Source organism: Arachis ipaensis, chromosome B10, assembly GCF_059453495.1.
Source record: "Arachis ipaensis isolate K30076 ecotype BB chromosome B10, ASM5945349v1, whole genome shotgun sequence".
Classification (NCBI taxonomy): domain Eukaryota; kingdom Viridiplantae; phylum Streptophyta; class Magnoliopsida; order Fabales; family Fabaceae; genus Arachis; species Arachis ipaensis.
Window position 1 is genome coordinate 119995144 of NC_142435.1, and position 20199 is coordinate 120015342.

General features: G+C 37.5%; 3 protein-coding genes across 3 annotated transcripts in view; 2 read left to right on the plus strand and 1 right to left on the minus strand.

The window, feature by feature from the left end:
- The window catches only part of LOC107620971 (DNA repair metallo-beta-lactamase family protein), a 31924-nt gene extending 27094 nt beyond the window's left edge, over positions 1 to 4830 (plus strand). Inside the window, exons 3-4 of the mRNA XM_021113343.2 lie at positions 2384 to 2915; positions 3035 to 4830. Coding sequence (XP_020969002.2) covers positions 2612 to 2915; positions 3035 to 4626 — 1896 coding nt within the window. The 5' untranslated portion in view covers positions 2384 to 2611 and the 3' untranslated portion in view covers positions 4627 to 4830. The remainder of the gene's footprint in view (positions 1 to 2383; positions 2916 to 3034) is intronic.
- A 36-nt stretch (positions 4831 to 4866) lies between these two features.
- On the minus strand, positions 4867 to 6228 carry NDHO (NAD(P)H:plastoquinone dehydrogenase complex subunit O). Its single transcript, XM_016325860.3, has 6 exons — positions 5960 to 6228; positions 5804 to 5859; positions 5620 to 5685; positions 5504 to 5545; positions 5314 to 5373; positions 4867 to 5132 (listed from the first exon to the last, which is right to left on the minus strand). The coding sequence occupies exons 1-6, from the start codon at positions 6183 to 6185 to the stop codon at positions 5103 to 5105; spliced, it is 480 nt and encodes a 159-aa protein (XP_016181346.1). The 5' UTR covers positions 6186 to 6228; the 3' UTR covers positions 4867 to 5102.
- A 6950-nt stretch (positions 6229 to 13178) lies between these two features.
- LOC148581490 (uncharacterized) lies at positions 13179 to 19906 on the plus strand. Its single transcript, XM_088509798.1, has 2 exons — positions 13179 to 14304; positions 19881 to 19906. Exons 1-2 carry the CDS (start codon positions 13179 to 13181, stop codon positions 19904 to 19906), a joined length of 1152 nt encoding a protein of 383 aa, XP_088365924.1.
- Positions 19907 to 20199: the final 293 nt, after the last annotated feature.

The window sequence follows — 20199 nt, forward strand, 5'->3', positions numbered from 1 at the left end:
TAGGTTAAGAGATTTTAATAGTGATGGTTTAGTTGAGATGTTGGCTAAGAAATTATTGTAGTAGTTTGTAATAAGGATAATATTTATATTTTAATAAAATTATGGTATGTAAGTTTTGACATTTAATTAGTTACTAAATAAGTTAAAATTTTAAAATGAGTAAACTACCATTTCTATCCATGAAAGTTCTAAACGCTGACAAATCTAGCCATAAAAAAAAGAAATTACCATTTGTACCCATAAAAGATGGATTCTATATGATAAAATTATCCAAACGTTGAAAAATAACCTAAAAATCCCAAATTACCATTTTCCTAACCCTAATCCCAATACCCCCTCACAAATTTCAACTCTCTCTTTATTCTTTTCATCAATTTTGCCACCTCCTTCACCAACACCATCATCACCACCACCGTCACCAATCATCAGCCTCATCTTCCTTCTTCTCCACTGTCACAGCCATAAACTACAACAACTTCACTCTAACTTTTAATTTTACTTCTCATCATCACTTCTCCAATCCCAAATTCTATCAACACTCTATTACTGCCATTACCATCACCACACTTCCTCCATCACGTTCAATACAATGTCAGAAGGAGAAGCACCTTTGGATGCTAAAAATTGAAACTTTGGCAAGATCGCTTTGGTAGGATCGCATGTGAGTAACACAGGAATCTTGCACATGATGGTGATTTGGGAGAGTGAGAAACCATGGGCTTTGAAGAAGAGATGACGAAATCTGGCTTGGTGGGGTGTCAAAGAGAACGCGCTTGTGTGCTCTGAGAGCGTTTTTATGGAAGAAACCGCACTTAGTGGTGAGGTAAGAGATAGTGAAAGAGTGGTGGTCATCGAAATGGAGGTGATTGAGAAGAGGAATGAGTGGCGGCGTGTTTGTGATGGAAGAGGAGAAGAACACAAGGCGTAGAGCAGATTAGCAGTTGCAGGAAGCAAAGGTTGCAAGAAGCAAAGGATCATCATTATCGTTGTTGTTTATGGCTGTGAAGAAAGAGAAAGGTGAGGTTGAGGGTTGGTGGGAGTAGAGATGATGGTGGTGTTGGTGAAGGAGGTGGTGAAATTTCTAAAAAGAATAAAGGAAGGGATGAGATTTGGAAGAAGGGGGTTGAAATTAGGGTTAGGAGAAGGATAATTTGAGATTTTAAATAATTTTTTAGTATTTGAATAATTTTGTTATATAAAACTCATATTTTATGGATACAAATGATAATTTCTTTTTTTTGTGAGTAAATTTATTAGCATTTAAAACTTTCGTAAATAAAAAGAATAGTTTACTCTTTTAAAATTATATCTCGTAATTATGTTTCTAGTGTCTATATCTCTATCTATCTCCAAGACATACACAAACCAAATGAAACGTATATGTTATGATGTGTATCTTTTAGAAGCAATGTAAACCCAAAAAACGATTCATGAAAGTTCATAATTAGCAAAAAAGATATTCACAATTAATTATTATAACATTAATTACGATGTAATGTAATATTAATTAGAATTTTGTGTAAAATGGTCCGATCAAGTTGGGTCTTACTTTAAAGTCAGTATTATAGTTGAGTTCGATTCATAACTAACCAAATAATTTTATTTTAGTCCAACTCAAATGCCAAAGATCTAAAAGATACCGATAGAAACAATGACTATCAAGGACAAAAAATAAATGAAAAGAAAAGGAAAATTATTAAAATAAAATTTAATTATTTTGATTAGATCAAGAGTTTTTAAAGTGAAAAAAATTAATAAGTAAAAAAATGAGAGCCTAATTACCTTTAAATCAAACTAGTGAGACTCATACATGATTAAAATTATAAATTTTATGATGATTAATCTCTTATTTTATTATTTTACAGTTTTTCTCATTTTGGAGAATCTTTTTTTTTTTTTTTTGAATTAATCATTAGTTATCAGACTCAATTTGATAATTAAATTGGTTAAGATATTGCATCATTCAATCAATGATTCAACTAATAAATCACTAATTAAACCGTTTAAATTAAAATTCAATTTAAGTAATTAACAAAAAAAGACCATACTATATATCACAAAAACAAGTTAAGCTAGTTGTCATTAATTGCTATATAAACAAATAATCATACTAGATTTATACTAAAAATCATCTACAAAATAAAAAAGCAACTATTTATATAAAATATATATTAAAAATAAATTAAATTATATATATTTATATATAAATATATAATAACTAATTTAGTAATTAATTTTCATGGTGTGTTTAGTACTAATTAAATTCTCACTTCATGGTTTTATAATTTTATTACCTTAGCCTGAACCAAAACTATTATCTGACCAAAAATAAAAAGAAAATTATTATTATTTATTATTTATTTATTCAATATTTATTGTGAAGATTCCGCGGGAAGCCTCCTGATTTTGAACGAAGCATTTTGTACCGCGCTGCTCCTAAAAGCTTCGCATCTCTGAGGATTCTAGTTAGGGTTTTCCCCAGATCTACACACCAAATTTTCGAATTCGTATTTGTTTGGATACGTTTTTCACCGATTCACGATCCATAAGCAATTATAAGAGTTTGAAATGAGTGGATGATGTACATTATCGTTAATAGGAGATCAAGAAGATGCCGATCGAGATGCCGCGAGGGCTTCCATTCTCGGTGGACACGTGGAGTTCCTCATCCATGGCCTCCAAGAGGCACCATTTCTTGAGCCACGCCCACAGGGACCATTCTTCCGGCATCTCTTCCTACTTCTCCTTCCCTATTTACTCCACTCTTCTCACCAAAAACCTCCTCCTCCGCCACTTCCCGCACCTTCAGCCACATGCTGCCTCCTTCTTTACCATCGAGGTAGGTCAATCCTTGACCCTCGACGACCCTTCTGGCCCCTTCACTGTCACTGCTTTCGACGCCAATCACTGCCCTGGTAAGTAATTTCAACTCAAACGTTTTTCGATTTCTTATTCACCCTATGGCTATGCTCCTGGTATGGATTCAAATTAGTATCAGATTAATTCAGTTTCATGTTTTGTTTGTGTTGTATAGGAGCTGTGATGCTCCTGTTTGAGGGCAAATTTGGAAATATTCTACACACAGGGGACTGCAGGCTGACCCCTGAATGTGTACGGAACTTGCCTGCTAAGTATGTTGGGAAGAAAGGGAAACCGCCGCCTTGCGCGCTTGATTGTGTCTTCTTGGATTGTACATTCGGTAGCTTCTCTCAGGCGATGCCTAGCAAGAATTCTGCTGTTCAGCAGGTTGTTAATTGTATATGGAAGCATCCTGATGCATTGACGGTGTATTTGATATGTGACATGCTTGGTCAGGAAGAGATACTTCTTAGTGTTTCCAAAACATTTGGAAGCAAGATTTATGTTGATAGAGCTGAAAATCCGGATTGTTTCAAGAATTTAGAACTTACTGCGCCTGAAATACTGTGTGAAGATCGATTGTGTCGTTTCCATTTGTTCGATGGATCCCCGGGGCTGTATGAGAGAGCTAAAGCAAAGCTGTTAGAGGCCAAGGCTGCTCCTCAGCCTGAACCACTATTTGTCCGCCCTTCTTCGCAGTGGTATGCCATTGAAGAAGGGTTCTCTGACATTGAAAATGCTAGGAAAAGGAGGATTAGCGAAGCAGTTGTTGATCAGTTTGGTGTTTGGCATGTCTGCTATTCAATGCACTCGTCCAAGGAAGAATTGGAATGGGCACTACAACTTCTTGCACCTAAATGGGTTGTTTCGACAACTCCCACCTGTAGGGCTATGGAGCTGGATTATGTCAAGAAACACTGTTTTAAGTCTAAAGCTGCTCTCAGTAGCTCCATATGGAAGCTTCTTGATATAAATGTGGAAGCTTCTGATGATGCTGATGCATTCATGAAATCTGTGAGCTGTTCTCCGGTGGTTGAAGAGACACCTCAGCCTTTTGCTCGAATTGAATCACCAGTGAAACAGCGCACAGACACTATAAAACTTGTGTCTCTTCCTGCTCAAAAATTGCCTGTCACGTTATTTGGAAGAGCAAGGCTGAGTCTTCAAGATTCGAGCTTTTCACGGGTAGGGTGTAATAGCTTACCTACTAATGTCCCCACGCAAGCAATTTCAAGCAATGCAGGAAAAGAAGTCCTGGATGGCGGGAAGGATGCTGAGGCGAAATTGGAGAGATCACCGGAAAGAAAAGATTTACGTCAAGTTAAGTATAAGCCATCTGAGGATCAGGAAATAAGAGATTTACATCAAGTTAAGTATCAGCAATCTGATGATCAGGAATCTGAGGTTCAGGAAATAATAGATTTACATCAAGTTAAGTATCAGCAATCTGGGGATCAGGAATCTGAGGTTCAGGAAATAATAGATTTGCATCAAGTTAAGTATCAGCAATCTGATGATCAGGAATCTGAGGTTCAGGAAATAATAGATTTACATCAAGTTAAGTATCAGCAATCTGAGGATCAGCAATCTGAGGTTCAGGAAATAAGAGTTAATAATAGTCGCTCTTATTTAAATATTAGACCTTCAGGCATGAGTGATAGTGTAAGAAAGTTGTACAGGCGTATGAATGTTCCCGTGCCTGAACCTCTTCCATCATTGGTGAAACTTATGAATTCCAATAAACGTGCCAAGAGAGGAATTTTTTAGTTTTATTCTTTTAACTATGGTTTGCCAATTTCCATATTGATAGATGCCAATGCACTGAGCTATTCTTTTAACTATGGTTTGCCAATAAACTTTTCCATATTGGTAGATGACAGTGTTTTTTCTGTATTTGAATTTACGAACATTGGTATACTGCTTCTATACCTACATTTGCAAATGAAGATATTGGTTTCCATTTCTGTTCCATTTTCTGATGATTTCTATTGCTGTGCATCAGAGCTATACTATAAGTCTATAACCTTTATTTATTAATTATAACGAGGCACATATACAATGAATCAGCGATGGTGATCTCCAAAAACTTCTGGATCTTTTGAAATGTTGAATCTAGACTATAGATGAGACAGAATTCATTTGGTATTTCAAGCCAGGCTTCTTTAATCATACTTTCTTACAACACCGGAAAATGAAATTTTACTGATCTAAATATTTAGCATATATCTGTACCAAACTGCAGATCATAGCCTCTCATAATTGAGCTTCTCTGACTGCAGGAGAAAAAGAGTGGGTTAAGTTTGTCATCTAGAAAGTAGCTAAAATGAAAAGTAAAAAGCAGCGTATATCAATATAAAGAGATGGCGAATTTATGATTTACAGTGAATACCAAACCAGGGATGCAAGTCATCATCTACGAAGAAGTAGAACATCATGAAGCAATTAAAACCTTACCTTGATAAGCATGTCTGTTGGAAGCCAAGCCGGGGCAGTGGGGATTCCTACCCATGCAATCTGTCAATTTTAACTAGGAGTTCTCATCAGTTCCGTTGTGTATTGCAATTTCTCTATTCTTTTCTTTCTTCTGTATTTCATGTAAACAAACTAACAAGGGTAAGAATGAGTTTGATATAGGATCACTTACAAGTGCATACTCCCCTGTTTCAAATATACGCATATCCAGGACCTACAACACACCCCTCTTCAGTTAGATTCACCTAAATAAAACAAAATTTGACCATTCTGCTGTTTATTACGCACCTCCCCACGGTCTTCATAGATGTAATCCAATCCTTTGTAGTATGGCGGATGCCCAACAGAAAGATACTGAAACACCAGTCTCAAATCTCAATGTTCATCAGTTAAAAAAACAAAGGAAATAAATCATTATAACTCGAGCCAAAAACATGGGAGAAAGGGACAACAAAATGGTTGAGGTTCTTACATTGATGCTGTTGAGATATTTTTCTTTGTCCACTCTCACAATCTGGCCCTTCTTCACTGGCCACAGCAAAGATAAAATGAACATCAATGGCAAAACAGAGCTTTAGAAAAAGAATAAAGAAAAAACTTGTTGAATGGGTTGTTTTGTTTGGCTTACTAGAATAGACGGGTTTCTTTGGTCTAGGAGGAGGAGAAGCAGCAGCAGTTGAAGATGGTGATTCTTCAGTCTTTTTCTGTGCAGACTTTTCAGTTTCTGATTCCCCTGATTGCACTGCACGAATCAATTGGAAATGAATTCGTCTTGTTCTTATCAAAGTTTGTTGTGGGAAGCGGTGAACGATGAAGAAAGAAGAGGTGTGGCAGAGAGAGAACGCCATCATCATCTCAGAGAGACAAGGTACAAGGTGTGCCCATGTGTCTCACATTACATGCAAGAGATAAGAGAAAAGCCTAACAAAGGGCACCATTCGTGACGTGGCAAATGAAACAAATCACAACACGCCATGTGTCCATTTATGAATTATTTTGACTTTTTGACCAGACAAGAGAATTTTCAACTCACCCTCTGTTCATGCTTGCTTCTAGTAGTAGGTGAATTTTAATATATCCATTTATAATAAAATGTTTAATTCTTTTTTATTTTTATAATTTTATCAAATTTTTAATTAAGTTTTTATATTTTTTTCAAGTGAATTCTTATAATATATTAAATTGTGTAATTAAGTCTCTATTATAATAAAAGTGTTAAAATTAACGAAATATTCTGTTAACCAAATCAAATATACTATACATAAAGCTAAAAAACCTCAATGACGATACTCTTTACTTTTTAAATTCCAAAAATATCCTCAATAAATCCTTTTTCCTTCTCGCCTCCAGCATCTTGCTCTTTTCCATCCTCATTTACCTCGCGTCTAGCTTCTCTCGTCTCGCTCTAGCTCGCTACTGCTTCCTTTACCTCGCATCCAATTCCTCTCACCTCGCATTCAAATCGCCTTGCCTCCAGCTCATCGCTGCCTCCTACGTGGCATCCAATTTTTCTTGCCTCGCGTTCAAATTGCCTCACCTCTAGCTTCGCCGATTGTTCTCCGTTGGTGCCATGGTCGTCGCACAGAGAGAGAGAGAGAGAGAGAGAGAGAGAGAGAGAGAGAGAGAGAGAGAGAGAGAGAGATTCAACCTCCGTTCTCCGTTGCTTGTTGCCTTTGGGTTCTGGACTGGTTCTCCTTACTTCTAGTGCATTCTGTTTTTGCTTCTATGCGTTCTGTTTCTACTTCGCTTGATTCTGGTTTTGCTTCTGCTTCTGCTCCCGAAGTGGTTCTATTTCTAGTTACTAATCATACTAAAAAAAATTTAGTTGTGCTAACAAATTCTTATTATGAGTTTTGATTATGTGTTCTGCTTATAATTAACTGATTATGCTATGGCAAAAATCTTATTTTCGATGATGCTAAAATTTGATTAGGCAAAAATTCTAGCTTTGGATTTATGTTAATTATAAAAAAAATTTTGCTTCATATATGGTGAGAAAGAACAGGAGAGCTTGTTGGTAGAGAAAGTAGAGGATAGGGGAAGTGAATCTTGTCCAAAAAGATGGTTATCATATATGAAGAGTATGAGTAAATTGATAATTTATACTACACATAAACATATTTTAACATTTACTGTTAATAAGGATTTAATTACAAAATTTAATACGGTATAAGGATACAATTGAAAAAAAAAAATATAGAATGCTAACTGAAAATTCGGTGAAATTATAGAGAACGGTTGAGTAATTAAACCTTTATAAAATGTGTCAAGAGAGAAAGGTTTACATTCAAAAACTCAATTTGGTCTTTGAACTTGTATGTGAGTTTTAATTTAGTCCTTGAAAATTTAATTGTCTATATTTAGTCTTTAAATTTTATAAACGTGACTCACACTAGTCTTTGAGATAATTTTCGACACACAAACATTAATGAAGCACTTACATAGACAATCAGATGCTATGCTAGAATTATAAAATGACACTTTTTTTTTTTGTTTTGGCGCTCAAATAGCCAAAAAACAATGTCGCATCACTTGTTTTGGGAGAAAAAGTTTTAATAAACACCATTTACAATGTTATTTTTGGACTATTTGAGTATCAAGTAAAATAACATTATTTTACAGAATCCAGTATGGCATCTGACTGTCCATACCAGTGTTCCGTTAACATTTATACATTGAAAATTGTTCAAGGACTAACAAGAGTTACGTTTGCAAAATTTGAGAACTAAATAGAGGCAATTGAAATTTTAGAGACTAAATTGACACTCGTGTAAAATTTCAAAGACCAAATTGAGTATTAACTCCAGATGCATATGTACATAGTATAAGGTAAGCTTTATTCTCAAAAAAAAAAAAAAAAAAAACTCACATATTTCATTATCTTTCTTTCTCTTGTACTTTTGTACACTCTCATATGTATGTGAGTAAATACCGAAAAGAATATATATCTTATCACCATCTGTGTGAAGACACTGTTTTATTCTTTTCTCTTTTTTTTTAATAATTCAAAACTCAAATTTATATTGACATTATTGTCTTTGATGTTTCTTGTAAACTCTGAAAAATTAATAAATAATTATCTAATAGATTAAAAATTATTTAAAAATATTAGAAAATTAAATTTTATAGTTTAAAAAAGTAGAAATAATTAAAATACGAATTTTAACACTAATTTTAAAGATTTTGGTCCAAAACTGGATCAATGGACTAAACCGGTCGAACCGGATCCAAACTGGACCTAAAGCCCAGCTCATTCACTTCTTTTAAGTGACTTCAGCCACTTTTCCCTCAAAGCAAAGGGAATTCACGCAGGAAGAGAGAAAATCGCGTTAAAACTCATAACCCTCACCTTCGAAATTCAATCGTCCATAACTTTCAATCTGAAGCTCCGATTGATGAGCCATCAGCAGCCACGTGTTCGTCTCAAAATTCTCTACAAAGCCCACTAACCAATTTGGTAAGAAATTCAATCTTTCTCACCCAAATTTTTCCTCTTCAGTTTCGAATATATATGGAGTTTGGAATTGAGAATTTTGTGATTTTGATGTTTTAGGATTGAATTAGCTAGCAGAAATTGTTGTGTCTTGTTCATTTGAACCGTGGAAAAGGTAAGAAACTCCTATTTCTTGGTGAATTTCCAATTTAGTGAATTCTATGTTGATTATAGTGATAACATGTGATATTAGATTAAAATTGGTAATTGGTTGAAGTCAAGTTGGTGAAGCGGAGTAAGTGATGTGGGTTTGAGCTTATTGAATTGAGAATTGGAGGAATTGGAGCTTGAGGTGGAGAAGATTTTGGTGTTCCGAGCTTAGGGAGGAATCAGCCAAGGTATTGTTTTGGTTTCTCGTAGTTAATGTTTAATGTCACGTGAAAACTAAGGCTAGAAGACCTTAAGATAGGAATGAACTGAATGAGTTATTGATGGATTGTGTATATGGTATATGAAGTGTGATTCAATTTCATAAATGGCTTGCTATTGGAGTGGGTTGATTTTTGCAAAAGATTTAATATTGGATTTGGTTTGATTTTGAAATAATTTGATACTGGAAATGATTTGAATGACCGAGAGGTGTTTGGTTTGGTAGTTGGGACCCTTGAGGGGTGGCAAAAGTCCAAATTTTAGAAGAGATGATGTCGAAATTTTTATGAAAATAAGAAGCTTCGTTTGAAGTAGTTATTTAGAAAGACTTGGACTTTTAAGAATTTTATAATTTGATTTTGAGTTATTAAGAAAAGGATTACGTTTTAAGTTTTCTTTATTTGGAAAAGAATGAATTGTGTTTTGAGTATGAATTATTGTTGAACAAAATGGGAGGTGTGATGATAAACAATGAAGGATGATGATAATTGATTTTTAAGTCTAATTGTTGAATGAATGTGAATGAATTATAATGATAATGAGATATGTGTGACCGGATAAGAGGCGGTGGCGTTGTCCACTCGATTCGGGTATAAGTTGAGACTTCGAGTAAGATGTAATGGTATTATCCACTTGCTCCAGGTAAGAGTCAGTAAAGCCGGGTAAGATGTAGTGGAGTTATCCACTTACTCCGGATAAGAGTTCGAGACTTCGGGTAAGATGCAAGGGTTGAGTTTTATCGCCGCTTGCTCCGGGTTGAGAACTGTAACACCACCTGGGTAAGAGAAAAGGGTGAAGTTGCCCCCTACTCTGGATACCCGGATAAGATGCAAGGGTTGCGGCGATGTCCCACTTGCTCCGTGTTTGGTGTTATGTCCAGAGTTAGCTACCGGACATGTCGAGTTTGACTTTATAACCGACAGATGAGACTCATCAGCCATAGAACAGGCATACTTCATATGCATATGTGTGTTTTGTTTGATTGTGCATTAATTGGGCTTGCTTATGTGATTATTATGCTTACTTGCTATATTTGTTACCTGCTGTATCTGTATCCTAGTTGTGTTTTGTAAACCCCGGTTAAATTAGTAGATAATTAGTTAATAAATTATTTTTTAATAAGGAGGATTAGAAATGCGAATATTATATCAAAATAGGGTAGAGCTCATCGAAACGAGAATTTTGACACCAATTTTGAAGAAAACGGTCCAAAAATGGACCGAAAGGACCGAACCGGTTGAACCGGACCCGAACCGGGTTATCGGTTCAACCGGACCAGCCCTATTAAATGAACCCAAGCCCTTCATCCCCTTCATTCCAACAGAAACGAAGCTTTCAGCTTCCAGGGGAGGGAAGAACGAGAAAAAATCCCGTAACCCTCACGTTACATTCCAAATCCCGTAACTCCTCCGTTCGAGCTCCGATTGCCGCACCGTTTGCGGCCACGCGTTCACCGCGTCGAGCTCTACATTTCTACCGGAACAATTTCATAGGTAACTTGTTTAATCACTCTCAGCTTCATCTTCCCCCAATTTTCGAATTTTAAGTGGGAATATTGAATTTCTTTTATTTCTGATGTTTTAGGATCCAATTAGCTTGAGAGAAACGTTCACTCTTGCTTATGTGAAGCTTGGGTAAGGTGAGGATATGATAATTCTATTTTATTTTCATTGAATTTGAGCTTTGAGTATTAAATTGGGTATATATGTGTTATGAATGTGTATTAGGTTGAAAATAAATAATTGGAGCTTGAAATTGTGAATACTGGAACTTGGAGGAAGCAGATTAGTTGAGTTTTGAGGGGCTGTTTTGGTTCTGAATAAATAGCTTTGGTCGTTACGTGGAAATCGGCCAAGGTATGGTTTAGGTTTCTTGCATTTAATATATAATGTTCTGTGAAAACTTAGGCTAGATGACCATAGGATAAGTTGGAATGCAGGTGTATGCTTAATGTTTAGTAATTTGTCGATGAATATATATATTTGGTTGAAGTTTATTGGATAATTAGTTATTAACTAACGATTTGGTGAATTATTGATTTGAGGTATTTGTGTTAAAAGCCTAGGATTTGTGAACTATGATTCTTAGTTGAATTTTGGTTGTTGGATTTGAATATTGTATGAGTTTAATTGTTGATTTGAAGTAGATTTATTGTGGTGATTGTTATGATGATGAGGAAGAGTATGTTGAATTGAAAAGAAAGCAGGTTTGGACCCGAAAAGGGTGGCAAAGTTCGAGTTTTAGAGGAGATGCTGCCGAAATTTTATAAAAATTAGAGATTTTGTTTAGATGATTATTTAAAAGAAATTTAGATTTAAATGTTATATGGTTTGATTTTGAGTTATTAAGAAAGTGAGTATGTTTTAAGTTTGAAGTTTGATTCTTAGAAAAGAATGAATTATGTTTTGAATTGAAACTATTGATGGACGGAATGGGAGGTGTGATAATGAAGGATAAGGATCGAATATGTTTAATGTATGATGATGAATGAGATGCAATTGAGAATGATGTGGATGTTGAGGAATTATAATTGAATTATTTATATGGCTTATGAATTTGAATAATCTGAGATACGAGATTCCCTGGATTAAGTGCCGTGGCTTGCCACCACGTGTACCAGGTTGAAAACTCGATACTCTGTTGACCCTACGACGTAAGTGTGACCGGGCACTATATAAATTCCCGGGAATGTTACCCCCATTGAGCAATATTGATTATTTGAGAAAAATCTATGCATAGACTCTTGGGGATGCACGTCGGGGGACAGTCTAAGGACAATTCAGACTTGTCGGGTTGGCTGGATAACCGACAGATGAGCCTCATCAGCCATAGGACAGGCATGCATCATATGCATATTACTTGAATTACTTGCTTGTGCTCTAATTGGGTGTGCCTATCTGTATTTGCCATGCTAAATGTGTATTTGTTACCTGCAGTAGTTGTAACTTTCTTGTGTTTGCCTTTATCTGTTTATTTGTCTGTGAAAATGCATGATGGAATTGGAGGTATGGAGGAATGGCAGTATAGGACTTAGATTTAAGGTTAAGTTAAGTTAGGATTAAATATTTTTAGGAAACCGTCTTTTATGGCTTCTGTTTAATACTTTAAGCTCTACAATCTGAGTGTCGGCGTTCTAGGATTGCCTCTGGCATTCCCAGGACCTTATATATTATGTGTGTGGCACCTTTACCATACTGAGAACCTCCGGTTCTCATTCCATACTATGTTGTTGTTTTTCAGATGCAGGTCGGGAGCCATCTCGTTAGGCGTCTGGACTCTTAAAGCGGAGGGGTTACTGGATAGTGTTGTTGTATAGTTTTGTTGTACAGTGATGTATATATATGTACTTAGCTTTCTCTCCGCATGACTTATTCTTTTTGATCCTCTTAGAGGTTTATGGAGAGGCAGGATTGTGTATATGTACTTTTGGGTTTTGGATATGTATGTATATATATGTGTAAATATTCTCCGGCCAGTCTTGACTTCGCAGGCTGAGTTAGGAGCTTGATATTTTGTATCTTTGGCACTCTATTCCCACTTCTGTTAGCTTATGTTTGATAGTTATGGTTTTCTTAGCACGTAAGTTAACTCGTTCCTTGAGCGTTGCGCCTTTATTGTGCGATTTTTATTTCCCCCTTTTCCTCAAGGCTCCTAGCATATTATAACTCTTCTGCTATTATATGTACTTATTTTATTTTAGAGGTCGTAATACCACATCACCTCTGTTTTACGACTTAAGCGTAAAGCTTTGTGTGGTCGGGTGTTACATTATGGTATCAGAGCAGTTCGTTCCTATAGAGCCTGAAAGACGGACTGATTGTGCTTCTGTGCATTCTCTGTATATGTGTTTATGTGCTATTAGGATATCTGATTGATATATATGGCATAAACGTTTGTGAGCATGCATTTGGAACTTAAAGCATTAGACCTGCGATATTGAGACTGATCAACTTAATATCACTTGTTTGGTGTGTATAGGGACCAGATGTCGACTCGCGGACGCGGTCGCGGGCGAGGTAGAGGTAGGACAGGCACCGTTACTCCTGTACCCACAGGGACTGATCCAGTAGACTTTATGGCTGCCTTGGGAAATATGGCTGCAGCTATGCAGGCAACAGCTGAGGCACTGGGTAATCAGATAAATCAGGGTAATCATGGGAACAATAATGATGGAGACGGTCCTATGACACTTGCTACATTTCTGAAAGTTCGCCCTCCGACTTTTAGGGGAACCTCAAATCCCACTGATGCAGATAATTGGATTCAGGCTATGGAAAGGGCATTACAGGCACAACAGGTTCCTGAAGAGCAATGGGTTGAATTTGGAACTTATCAGTTGCAAGGTGAAGCTCAGTATTGGTGGCAAGGAACACGACGTATCCTGCAGCCTGATGGTGCTGCGATTCCTTGGGAGGTTTTCCGGACAGAGTTCTATAAGAAATATTTTCCTAATTCAGCCAGAAATGCCAAGGAACTTGAATTAATGCAGTTAAAACAGGGACAGATGACTGTTGCTGAGTATACTAGTAAGTTTGAGGAGTTATGTCGCTTTTCTCGTATCTGTCAAGGTGCGCCTGAAGATTTTGCTGAATGGAAGTGTATTAAATATGAGGGAGGTCTTCGGAGCGATATTCTGAGCTTCGTTGCCCCAATGGAGATCAGGGTATTTTCTGAATTGGTGAATAAGAGTAGGGTGGCTGAGGATTGTGTGAGGAAGGCGGCAGCAGAGAAAGGGAGTTTGAGGATGCCTTTTCAGAGGCCTTCAGGGAGGAACTTTGCTCCGAGAGGTAGGAATTTCAAACGTGGAGGTTTTGTTTCGCAGCAGACTCAGGGTCAAGGTAATTACAGAAGGCCGAATACCAATGCTAGTCAAGGAAAAAGGTTTGGGAAGCAGCCACAGCAAGATCTGAATTGTCAGAAGTGCGGAAAGTATCATCCTGGAGTTCCGTGCAGACTAGGACTTGGAGTGTGCTATTCCTGTGGACAGCCCGGGCATATAGCCAGTAATTGCCCTGAGAAGAAGAAGTATGAGACTGGTAGGGTGCAGCAGCCGGGGAGAGTATACACCACTTCTACCATTGGTGCTGAGGGATCTGAGACACTGATTAGAGGTAATTGTTAAATGGCTGGTAAAATCTTAAATGCTTTATTTGATTCAGGAGCAAGTCATTCATTTATTGCATTTGAAAAGGCCCATGAATTAAGATTGAGAATGGTGGTTCTAGGTTATGATTTGAAAGTATATAATGCTACTCATGAAGCTATGGTGACTAGGATAGAATGTCCACAAGTTCCTTTTCGAGTGCAACAGCGTGAATTTGTGCATGATTTGATTTGTTTGCCTATGACTGGTCTTGATCTCATTTTGGGATTGGATTGGTTATCCAAGAATCATGTTTTACTTGATTGTTCTGAAAAGTCAGTACAGTTTATGCCGGAAGGGTCGGAAGCACCGGTTGTGGTGAATAGTTACTATTTGAATTCTATGATAGTAAACTGTTCTGGAACCGAATGTCAGGGTATTATGTTATTAACTGCGGGAGTATCAGGTGATGATCAGAGTTTAGAGCAGATTCCTGTTGTATGTGAATTTTCAGATGTGTTTCCGGATGATATTAATGAATTTCCGCCTAATCGGGAAGTTGAATTCGAAATTGAGTTGGTGCCTGGAGCCGGTCCGATTTCAATTACTCCTTATAGGATGTCACCTTTAGAAATGGCTGAACTGAAAGCTCAGCTGGAAGATCTGTTGGGTAAGCATTTTATCCGACCAAGTGTTTCTCCGTGGGGAGCGCCAGTGTTACTGGTAAAGAAGAAGGATGGGAGTATGCGGCTGTGTGTCGATTATCGGCAATTGAATAAGATCACTGTGAAGAATAAATATCCGTTGCCTAGAATCGATGATCTAATGGATCAGTTACAGGGTGCCGGTGTATTTTCTAAGATTGATTTGCGATCCGGATATCATCAGATAAGGGTTAGAGACGAGGATATTCCGAAAACTGCTTTCAGAACCCGTTATGGTCATTATGAGTATACAGTGATGTCTTTCGGGTTAACTAATGCCCCGACAGTATTTATGGATTACATGAACAGGATTTTTCGACCGTATCTGGACAAGTTTGTTATTGTCTTCATTGATGACATTCTTGTTTATTCTAAGACTGAAGAGGAACATGCTAATCACTTGCGGATTGTGCTTCAAATTCTGAGAGATAGGAAGTTATATGCTAAGTTATCTAAATGTGAGTTCTGGAAGAGTGAAGTGAAGTTTCTTGGCCACGTGGTGAGTAAGCAGGGGATAGCTGTGGATCCTGCTAAGGTGGAAGCAGTGATGAATTGGGAGCGACCAACTTCAGTGACAGAAATCAGGAGTTTCCTAGGTTTGGCGGGGTATTATCGCAGATTCATTAAAGGATTTTCACAACTCGCCTTACCTTTAACTAAGTTGACTAGGAAGGACACACCTTTTATCTGGACTCCGGAATGTGAAGAGAGTTTCCAGGCATTGAAGCACAAGTTGACTACTGCACCTGTATTGGTATTACCTGAACCAAGTGAACCGTTTGAAGTGTATTGTGATGCATCTCTGAAAGGGTTGGGGTGTGTTCTGATGCAGCACCAGAATGTTGTAGCATACGCCTCACGGCAGTTAAGGCCGCATGAGATGAACTACCCGACACATGATTTAGAACTTGCTGCTGTTGTGTTTGCTTTAAAGATTTGGAGGCACTATCTCTATGGTGTTAAGTTTCATGTTTTCTCAGACCATAAGAGTTTGAAGTATCTTTTTGAGCAGAAAGAATTGAATATGCGTCAGAGGAGATGGATGGAACTTCTGAAAGATTATGATTTTGAATTGAATTATCATCCAGGAAAAGCGAATGTTGTAGCGGACGCTTTGAGTCGAAAATCTTTATATGCAGCTTGGATGATGCTACGGGAAGAAGAATTACTAAAGGCATTTCAAGGTTTGAATTTGGGAATTAGAGAAGAATCTGGAATCCTGTGTTTGAGTCAGTTGCAGATTTCAAGTGATTTTAAATCAGAACTTCTGAAGGCTCATCAAGATAGTGAAGCGTTACGTAGGGTATTACCAGCAGTTGAACAGGGAAAACAGTGGAGAATGTCAGAAGGTCAGGATGGTTTATGGAAGTTCAAGAACCGGATTATTGTGCCTGATGTTGGAGACCTACGACAAAGTATCTTGAAGGAAGCTCACAAGAGCGGTTTTTCAATTCACCCAGGGAGCACTAAAATGTATCAAGATCTGAAAGCGATGTTCTGGTGGCCAGGTATGAAGAATGATGTGGCATTGTATGTATCTAAATGTTTAACGTGTCAGAAGGTTAAGATTGAGCATCAGAGACCATCAGGGACCCTTCAGCCTTTGGAGATTCCACAATGGAAATGGGAGAGTATTGCAATGGATTTTGTGATAGGTTTGCCTAGAACCCGATCTGGTTATGACGCTATTTGGGTGGTTGTAGATCGACTAACAAAATCAGCTCACTTTCTTCCTATCCGAATAAGTTGCACAATGGAGGAATTGGCTCGAATGTATATCAAAGAGATTGTCAGGTTACATGGTGTGCCCTCTACTATTATATCTGATAGAGATCCCCGTTTTACATCAAGGTTCTGGGGAGCTTTTCAGCGTGCATTTGGGACTCAGTTAAGCTTGAGTACTGCGTATCACCCTCAGACAGATGGTCAGTCAGAAAGAACTATTCAGACCTTGGAGGATATGCTAAGGACTTGTGTTTTGGACCAGCCGGTAAGCTGGGACCGGTATATGCCATTAGTAGAGTTTGCTTATAATAATAGCTATCATGCGAGCATCGGAATGGCTCCATATGAGGCTCTGTATGGCAGGAAATGTCAGTCTCCGTTGTGTTGGTATGAAACTGGAGAAAGGAGTTTATTAGGGCCTGAGATGATAGCCGAAACGACTGAGCAGATAAAGAAGATTCGTAATCGAATGCTTATAGCCCAGAGCCGCCAGAAAAGTTATGCTGATCAGAGGCGAAAGCCTTTGGAATTTGAGGAAGGAGAACATGTTTTTCTGAAAGTAACACCAACCACTGGAGTGGGAAGAGCTATTAAGACCAAGAAACTGAATCCCCGTTATATTGGACCGTTCGAGATTTTGAAGAGAATTGGACCAGTGGCTTATAGAATTGCCTTACCGCCATACCTTTCGAATTTGCACGATGTATTTCATGTATCACAGCTTCGGAAGTATACTCCTGATGCAAGTCATGTTCTAGAACCAGAACCAATCCAAGTGAGAGAAGATCTAACACTCCCAGTAATTCCGGTGAGGATTGATGACACCAGTGTTAAACGATTACGAGGAAGGGAAGTATCATTGGTAAAAGTAGCTTGGAGACGAGCTGGTATCGAGGAACATACCTGGGAACTCGAATCAGATATGCGAAAGGACTATCCACATCTCTTTTCAGGTAACTATATTTGAATTTTGAGGGCAAAATTCTTTATTAGGTGGGTAGGATGTAAACCCCGGTTAAATTAGTAGATAATTAGTTAATAAATTATTTTTTAATAAGGAGGATTAGAAATGCGAATATTATATCAAAATAGGGTAGAGCTCATCGAAACGAGAATTTTGACACCAATTTTGAAGAAAACGGTCCAAAAATGGACCGAAAGGACCGAACCGGTTGAACCGGACCCGAACCGGGTTATCGGTTCAACCGGACCAGCCCTATTAAATGAACCCAAGCCCTTCATCCCCTTCATTCCAACAGAAACGAAGCTTTCAGCTTCCAGGGGAGGGAAGAACGAGAAAAAATCCCGTAACCCTCACGTTACATTCCAAATCCCGTAACTCCTCCGTTCGAGCTCCGATTGCCGCACCGTTTGCGGCCACGCGTTCACCGCGTCGAGCTCTACATTTCTACCGGAACAATTTCATAGGTAACTTGTTTAATCACTCTCAGCTTCATCTTCCCCCAATTTTCGAATTTTAAGTGGGAATATTGAATTTCTTTGATTTCTGATGTTTTAGGATCCAATTAGCTTGAGAGAAACGTTCACTCTTGCTTATGTGAAGCTTGGGTAAGGTGAGGATATGATAATTCTATTTTATTTTCATTGAATTTGAGCTTTGAGTATTAAATTGGGTATATATGTGTTATGAATGTGTATTAGGTTGAAAATAAATAATTGGAGCTTGAAATTGTGAATACTGGAACTTGGAGGAAGCAGATTAGTTGAGTTTTGAGGGGCTGTTTTGGTTTTGAATAAATAGCTTTGGTCGTTACGTGGAAATCGGCCAAGGTATGGTTTAGGTTTCTTGCATTTAATATATAATGTTCTGTGAAAACTTAGGCTAGATGACCATAGGATAAGTTGGAATGCAGGTGTATGCTTAATGTTTAGTAATTTGTCGATGAATATATATATTTGGTTGAAGTTTATTGGATAATTAGTTATTAACTAACGATTTGGTGAATTATTGATTTGAGGTATTTGTGTTAAAAGCCTAGGATTTGTGAACTATGATTCTTAGTTGAATTTTGGTTGTTGGATTTGAATATTGTATGAGTTTAATTGTTGATTTGAAGTAGATTTATTGTGGTGATTGTTATGATGATGAGGAAGAGTATGTTGAATTGAAAAGAAAGCAGGTTTGGACCCGAAAAGGGTGGCAAAGTTCGAGTTTTAGAGGAGATGCTGCCGAAATTTTATAAAAATTAGAGATTTTGTTTAGATGATTATTTAAAAGAAATTTAGATTTAAATGTTATATGGTTTGATTTTGAGTTATTAAGAAAGTGAGTATGTTTTAAGTTTGAAGTTTGATTCTTAGAAAAGAATGAATTATGTTTTGAATTGAAACTATTGATGGACGGAATGGGAGGTGTGATAATGAAGGATAAGGATCGAATATGTTTAATGTATGATGATGAATGAGATGCAATTGAGAATGATGTGGATGTTGAGGAATTATAATTGAATTATTTATATGGCTTATGAATTTGAATAATCTGAGATACGAGATTCCCTGGATTAAGTGCCGTGGCTTGCCACCACGTGTACCAGGTTGAAAACTCGATACTCTGTTGACCCTACGACGTAAGTGTGACCGGGCACTATATAAATTCCCGGGAATGTTACCCCCATTGAGCAATATTGATTATTTGAGAAAAATCTATGCATAGACTCTTGGGGATGCACGTCGGGGGACAGTCTAAGGACAATTCAGACTTGTCGGGTTGGCTGGATAACCGACAGATGAGCCTCATCAGCCATAGGACAGGCATGCATCATATGCATATTACTTGAATTACTTGCTTGTGCTCTAATTGGGTGTGCCTATCTGTATTTGCCATGCTAAATGTGTATTTGTTACCTGCAGTAGTTGTAACTTTCTTGTGTTTGCCTTTATCTGTTTATTTGTCTGTGAAAATGCATGATGGAATTGGAGGTATGGAGGAATGGCAGTATAGGACTTAGATTTAAGGTTAAGTTAAGTTAGGATTAAATATTTTTAGGAAACCGTCTTTTATGGCTTCTGTTTAATACTTTAAGCTCTACAATCTGAGTGTCGGCGTTCTAGGATTGCCTCTGGCATTCCCAGGACCTTATATATTATGTGTGTGGCACCTTTACCATACTGAGAACCTCCGGTTCTCATTCCATACTATGTTGTTGTTTTTCAGATGCAGGTCGGGAGCCATCTCGTTAGGCGTCTGGACTCTTAAAGCGGAGGGGTTACTGGATAGTGTTGTTGTATAGTTTTGTTGTACAGTGATGTATATATATGTACTTAGCTTTCTCTCCGCATGACTTATTCTTTTTGATCCTCTTAGAGGTTTATGGAGAGGCAGGATTGTGTATATGTACTTTTGGGTTTTGGATATGTATGTATATATATGTGTAAATATTCTCCGGCCAGTCTTGACTTCGCAGGCTGAGTTAGGAGCTTGATATTTTGTATCTTTGGCACTCTATTCCCACTTCTGTTAGCTTATGTTTGAT